This window comes from Octodon degus, unplaced genomic scaffold (genome assembly GCF_000260255.1).
Source record: "Octodon degus isolate 3935 unplaced genomic scaffold, OctDeg1.0 scaffold00083, whole genome shotgun sequence".
NCBI classification, from domain to species: Eukaryota; Metazoa; Chordata; class Mammalia; order Rodentia; family Octodontidae; genus Octodon; species Octodon degus.
The window spans coordinates 11,619,193-11,626,087 of NW_004524659.1; the positions used below are offsets into that span (position 1 = coordinate 11,619,193).

Consider the following 6,895-nt stretch of genomic DNA (forward strand, 5'->3'; position numbering starts at 1 on the left):
ATTTGTTTATTTATTTTGTGTGTGTGTGGCCAGCTTAGCCCACCAGGGGGCAGGGCTGGCTGGTATGTGGTGCTGGGGATTGAACCGCGGTCCCTCTGCTTTGTTAAGCTTGTTCTAAGTAGGTGCTTTAGACCACTGAGCCATCTCACCAACCCCAAACATTTCTTTCTTAATTAGTTAAGCTGGCAAGATAGCTCAGGGGACTAAGCACCTGCGTAGGCAAGCGCAGGAACTGGGGTTCAATCCCCAGCACCACATGCTGCCCCTGACCCTGGGCATGTTGAGCCAGCCACAGACTCCAGATGTGGTGGCACATGCCTGTAATCCCAGTGCTGAGGAGGCTGAAAAACAGGAGAATCACAAGTCCGAGCGTTGTAGTGAGACCCTGTGCCAAATGCATATGAATGAATGAATGAATGTGTTAAGAATGTGAGTGGAGGGCTGGGGAAATAGCTCAACTGCATAAGTATTTTGCCTGGCAAGCGCAAGGTCCTGAGTTTGATCCTTGGTACTGCAGAAAAATAAAGAGTGTGAGTGGAGTTGAATAAAATATTAGGTGAATGGGCCATCGTGATGTGGACACAAAGTCATGCAATGAACGAGTGCAGTGTTAAAGTTGGGGGCTCTGGGGGGCCGGGGAGATGGCTCAGTGGAATAAGCGCTTTCCTGTCAAGCACAAGGGCCTGAGTTCAATCCCCGGTTCCGCCAAAACAAAAAAAATAAAATAAAATAAATAAAGTTGGGGGCTCTGGCTGTGGCACAGTGGTGAAGGACTGTGCATGTGCAAGGCCCAGGGCTCCATCCTGGATGCTGAAAAAACAGTTGGGTATGTACTGGCCAATTGTGTGGCTGGTATAGGAAGTGAGACAGGAGCAAGGGAGGAGGCCAGGGCAAGGGCCCAGGGTTAGAGGGCAGAGTGGGGGGCACAGGATGAGGTGGGGGTAGGACGGGTTGGAGCCGATGTTCACAGGCAGAGACTGGGACTGGGTCCCCAGGGGAGCAAGAGATGACCAGCAGAGGTCTGGGGGAAGATCCTGAGGTCAATGTGGGACATGGTGGTTGTGAGGGCCCAGAGGACATCTGAGGAGACATCCAGGAGGCTGCTATCACATGGGGTTCTCTAATTTCGGAGCAAAGCTGGGGACTAGAAGTGGAGGAGTGCCATCTGCACAGACAGGAACCGACGTCATGGATGGTAAAATGGAACAGGGAGAGAGCACATGCAGGGGGGAACAGTGGGCCCTGGGCTGCACTGTGGTGAAAGGTGAGCAGAGCGGGAGGTGGGTGGGGAGGAGCAGGAGAAGGCGAGGTTGGAGGAGATGGGAGCCTGCTATGAGGGCGACAGAAAGTCCACACAATTATTAGCAGGGGTAGCCAGTGAGCTTGGCAGGCAGTGCCCACCAGAAGCAGCCTATGACTGCTTGCCTATGAGAGTCTCTGTCATGAGCTGTCCTTCGCAACCAAGGGCTAGATGAGAGGGCCTGGAGAGAGGGTGGACAGAGGTGGGGGCCCAGGCTGAGCTGCATGGAGCTGGCACTTTGAAGGGCACATGCAGAAGACCGAGAGGCGGCCTGGATCAGGCCAGCTCCCTGGTGTGGTTGGAGGTGGGCACTGTCTGCTGTTAGAACAGACAGAGCTGTTAGGTGTGCACACAGCCAGGGGCCTTGCCAGCCAGGCAGGCCTGGAGGTCCGAGGTCAGGTTTGGTAAGGCTGTGGTTGTTTTCTGGACTTGGGTCCTGGGGGAACCCTGGTGCCCCAACCTTGCCTGGCCCCTGCAGTTAGAGGAAGAGCGGCGGAGTGCGGCAGGCAGTGAGAAGGAAGAGGAGCCTGAGGAAGAAGAGGAGGAGGAGGAAGAGGAAGAATACGATGAAGAAGAGGAAGAGGAGGATGATGATCGACCCCCCAAAAAACCCCGGCATGGTGGCTTCATTCTGGATGAGGCTGGTATGTCACCCACCTAGGCACACGTGAGAGGGTGTGAAGCAGACTCTTGGCAGGGCATAAATATGAGGTTACCTTCAGTTCATTCTGTCTGCCTGCCTCTCTGTCTGTCTTCCTGTTTGTGAAGCTGAGAATTGCAGCCCGGGCCTTGTTCATGCTAAGCACATCCTGTACCATCAGTCATATGCGCTGCTTATGGGGCACAATTTTATTTTACTTTTATCTATTTATTTATTTATTTAGAAAGAGAATTATGTCTTTATTCCTTGTTTTGCCAGTCAGGCAGGATGAATAGTTTGCTTTTTGGTGATCAGTCAGAGACCAAATCCTGTATCCTCATCTGACTCCTCCGACTCTTCCTTGGTTTCCACCTTGGCTGGGGCAGCTGCAGCAGCAGGAGCAACAGTGGTGGCTGCAGTGACAGGGATAGCAGCCACAAATGCAGATGGATCAGCTAAGAAGGCCTTGACCTTTTCAGCAGTGGGAAAGTGTAATCAGTCTCCACAGACAAAGCCAGGACCTGCTTGTACCCATTGATGATAGAATGGGGCACTCATGCAACATCTGGGTAACCAATCTGAAAACAGACTCGGGCAACATTGCGGACACCGTCCAGAAAGCGAGAATGCAGAGTTTCCTCTGTAAGGTCAAGGACTTCTGGGTTGTAGATGCTTCCATTGTCTAAAAACACTTGCTGAATGATCAGCCCAAAGGAGAATGGGGAGATGTTCAACATGCTCAGGAGGGTTGCTTCACTGGCTCCCACTTTGTCCCCAATTTTAATCAGCTGTACATCACTAAGGATTTCAATGGTGCCCCTGGAGATTTTAGTGGTGATATCCAGAGCCTGGAAGAAAGAGGTCTTCTCAGGCCCCAGACCAGTGTTCTGGGCAGGCACGGTGACTTCACATGGTGCAGTGGCACTGCATGGGCAGCAGCAGGCGCCTTATTGGCCAGCAGCATATCCCTGATCTCAGCGAGGTCCTCCTTGGTGAACACAAAGCCCACATTCCCCCGGATATGAGGTAACAGTTTCTCCAGAGATGGGATGTGTTCCAGATGTCCTCGGATGGCCTTGCGCATCATGGTATTCTTGCCCATCCGCACCACAGCCTTCCTTCGGAGGGACACTCAGATCTGCTGCATCTGCTTGGAGCCCAGATTGTCTGCTCCCACAATGAAGCATTTTGGATAATCATCCAAAAGTTGGATGATCTTTAGGAAGTAGTTAGATTTCTAGGTCACCCTGTCTTCTCTGGGTATCACGGTGGTGCGTCAGGGATTGCCATGGAGGGTTTAAAGACAATGCCACTCTCATGAGGATGCCTGAAAAAATGACGATGTCACTCTCACGAAGACGCCTGCAGAGAGCTCAATTTATTGATTTTTTTTTTTTTTTTTTTTTTGCGACAGAGTCTTACTCTGCAGTTCAGGCTGGCCTTAAACTCTGTTATCCTCCTGCGTCAGCCTCCCAAGTGCTGGGATTGCAGGCATGTACCACCATGCCTGGCTGTGATCCAATTTATTTTGTTTTGTTTTATTTAAATTTTATGACAGGGTCTTGCTGTGTAGCCCAGGCTGGCCTCAAACTCACAGTGATCCTTATGCATCAGCTTCCCTAGTGGTGAGATTATAGGCATGTGCCACCACATCTAGTTTGTATTTTTAAAAATATCTGTTTTGGCTTTTTTTTTTTCTCTTTTCTTCTTTTTTCTTTCTGAGAGTTTCACTGTGTAGTTCAGGCTGATCTTGAAGTGACTAGGTAGCAAGTGACTTCAAGGCTCTAACTCACAGCAGTTGCCTGATTAAAAGTGTGCCCAGTGCGTGATCCTATGTTTAAAAAAGGGGTACTTGGATGGGGTTAGGGAAAGGAGACTGTTATAGCCATTTGCATCTTCGTACGACGCCTGGCTGTGCTGCACCAGTGCCTTGTCTGTGTGAAATGAAGTGTTCTAGTTTGAGCGAGGGATTCCAGAGGACACACTTCCTTTCTTTTTTTTTTTTTAAATTTTTATTTATTTATGTGTGTGGCCAACTCAGTCCACCAGGGGGCGGGCTGGCTGGCATGTGGTGCTGGGGGATCGAACCGCGGTCCCTGTGCTTTGCCAAGCTTGTTCCAAGTAGGTGCCTTAGACCACTGAGCCATCTCACCAGCCCACACTTCCTTTCTTGAGAGCTGTTGTGGTGGTGTCAGCTTTCCTCAACTGCCCTCCAACCTTTTGGCCTCCTGTTTCAGATGTTGACGATGAGTATGAGGATGAGGACCAATGGGAGGATGGAGCCGAGGACATCCTAGAGAAAGGTGTGTGTGGACCCTGCCTAGGAAGCCCACCGTGAGGGGTGAACCCAGCCCCTCCCCCACCCCATGCCTTGTACTGCCCCAATCCCTACCCTCTTCACCTTGCTTCTTTCTGTCCTTGCCAGAGAGACCAGTTCCCCTCCCTTTTCCTTTTAGGCCCATGAGTGGGGGGAGGGGACTCTGGGGTGGTGGGTGTTTTGGGGAGAAGACTCTGGGACCCCTGGGCCCCAGTGATTCCCTTCTGTGGGTTGTAGGGTGGGTGGGTTGTGTCCTAAGATACCCCCCACTTCCTGGGCCAGTGCCCCCTTCCCTGTTACTTTCTGTTCTGTGCACCTCATACATTTCGGCTTCTCCCTAATCACTTGGTGCCTGGCCTTTACTTTTGGTTTTTTACCTTCCTGTGTCCCTTCCTCACCCTTCCCCCAACCCATTGGTTGATTTCGCTGCTATAATTTGGCTCATACTTTGTCTGCCCTCGCCCACCACCACCACCACCACCACCACTACCACCACCACCACCACTACCACCACCACCACCTCTTCCTCTTCCTCCAAGTAGAAGAGATTGAAGGTAAGAACCTGGAAAGTGTGCTTTGTGACTTTCTTCCCATGCCCTGAGGTTTCTGCCTTTTGGTAGCATCCTGCCCTCACCCTGGCCCTGTCTGGTCCTAGGGGATTGGACTCCCACGGGGTCCAGAGTCAGGGATCCTGGGGCCAAGTCCAAAGCAGCAGTTGAGCTAGGCAGATGTGTGTGTGTTCCTGGAAGCCACTGAACCCTGTGGGTGGCGGGGAAGCGAGGGTGGGTGGAGGTAGGGTGTGTTTAGACAGTGGCTGTGAAATGGCAGGCTGCTGAGTGCGCCCCAACTCTGGGCCCGGGCCTTTGTGATGGGCAGCAGGGATGCTGAGAGGTCAGAGTAGGCACAAGGGCTGGGGTTCCTTAACGAGACAGCCCTGGGCCATTAGCACGTTCTCCAGGCCCCTGCCTGCCTTCCTCTTACACCTCTGCCCTTTGTTTCCAGCATCCAATATTGATAATGTTGTGCTGGATGAAGACCGCTCTGGGGCCCGCCGCCTCCAGAACCTCTGGAGGTGAGCACAGAGGGGTCCTGGGGCTTCCTTGGGGAGACCTGGATGGTGGGGCAGCACCTCCTCATCCGCCTTCAATTACATGTGCTTTTCCTTTGTCCTGCAGGGACCAACGGGAAGAAGAACTGGGCGAGTATTACATGAAGAAATATGCCAAATCATCCGTGGGAGAGACGTAAGGGTAGACAGGAGCAGGGGTCCCTAAATGGGAAGGGCAGGGGTCTTGCAGGGCTTAACCCACCTGCCTGCTGCTCTCTTCAGCGTGTACGGAGGGTCTGATGAGCTCTCAGATGACATCACCCAGCAGCAGCTGCTCCCAGGAGTCAAGTAAGGGGCTTGGAATGGGGACAGGAGGTGAGGAGGGGGTGATGGTGCCTGCCTGGGTCCCCTGCTGGGATAAGTCAAGCCAGAGTTACGCACAGACAGCAGGGGACAGCCATGGGGAAGGTGATTGGTGTGGGTGAGAGCATGAGGTGCCTGGGGCTGTAGAAAGAGGGAGGATGGGTGGCTGGGCTGCTGCGGCCCTTGCTTGGTGAGGGCGGAGACAGTTCCTCTAATGAGCTCCCTCTTCCTCTGCTGCCCAGGGATCCCAACCTGTGGACTGTCAAATGTAAGGTGTGTGCTCAGGCCTCAAGGGAGGTGGCTTTTGGGGGAAGGCTGTCCCTCTGCCTGTGCTGTGTCTCGCTGGGCTGCCAGCCACATGGTCCCTCAGGCCCCAGCTCTCCATCCTCCTTGCACACTGACTCATTTACTCTGCCCCCCCCCCCATATCTCTCCATCTCTCCATCTCTCTGGCTGCTGTCTCCTGTGCTGTGCCACACCCTGCCCTTTGCGTCCTGCCCTTCGTCACCTCAGCTCTCCCCCATCTGCCTCTCTCCTTCCAGATTGGGGAGGAGCGAGCCACGGCCATTTCCTTGATGCGAAAGTTCATCGCCTACCAGTTCACAGACACGGTATGTCCTGTAGGCAGCTAGAGTGGTTCTGCTTCGGGCTATTGCAGTGAACCTCTTGCTTTTTTTGCGTAGTAGTATCTTGCCCTTTTTGTGTCACTTCAGATAGAGTTGTTATTCAGATATGATCTCTGTTATTGGGCACTTAGGTGGATTCCTTTTTTTTTTTTTTTTTTTGCAGTACTGGAAAGTGAACCCAGGGCCTTTGACTGAACTACATCCTCAGTCTTTTAACTTTTATTTTTATTTTTTTAATTTAGTACAGGGTCTACAGGGTCTTACTATGGAGATTGGACCCATAGGGATTCTGCTGTTTTCAGCCTTCCAATTGCTGGGATTATAGGTGTTCACCACCATGCCCAGTCTCAGTTGCCATCTCAGTGCACCCCATGGGCGAGGCCGACAAGGCACGCTGGGGATTGAGCCCTGGGGCTCTGCCTAAGCAGGTGCTTTAGTCCACTGAGCTATCAGGGTGGCCCAAACTTTTTTTTTTTTTAATTAATTTATTTATTTATGTGTGTGTGGGTGTGTGTGTATGTGTGTGTTCAGCTCAGCCCACCTGGGGGCGGGGCTGGCTGGCATGTGGTGCTGGGATATTGAACCGTGGTCCCTGTGCTTT

The 6,895-nt window shown here is 52.4% G+C and overlaps 1 protein-coding gene and 1 pseudogene across 3 annotated transcripts in view; one reads left to right on the plus strand and one right to left on the minus strand.

The window, feature by feature from the left end:
* Nucleotides 1-6,895, plus strand: part of Supt5h (SPT5 homolog, DSIF elongation factor subunit) — a 33,450-nt gene that overhangs the window by 10,272 nt on the left and 16,283 nt on the right. For all 3 annotated transcript variants that reach the window (XM_023721479.1, XM_004636807.2, XM_023721481.1), the window contains exons 3-10: nucleotides 1,779-1,944; nucleotides 4,178-4,243; nucleotides 4,800-4,811; nucleotides 5,260-5,329; nucleotides 5,433-5,501; nucleotides 5,588-5,653; nucleotides 5,911-5,941; nucleotides 6,211-6,279. In XM_023721479.1, the coding sequence (XP_023577247.1) occupies nucleotides 1,779-1,944; nucleotides 4,178-4,243; nucleotides 4,800-4,811; nucleotides 5,260-5,329; nucleotides 5,433-5,501; nucleotides 5,588-5,653; nucleotides 5,911-5,941; nucleotides 6,211-6,279 (549 nt within the window). The remainder of the gene's footprint in view (nucleotides 1-1,778; nucleotides 1,945-4,177; nucleotides 4,244-4,799; nucleotides 4,812-5,259; nucleotides 5,330-5,432; nucleotides 5,502-5,587; nucleotides 5,654-5,910; nucleotides 5,942-6,210; nucleotides 6,280-6,895) is intronic.
* LOC105742925 lies at nucleotides 2,256-3,198 on the minus strand (annotated as a pseudogene).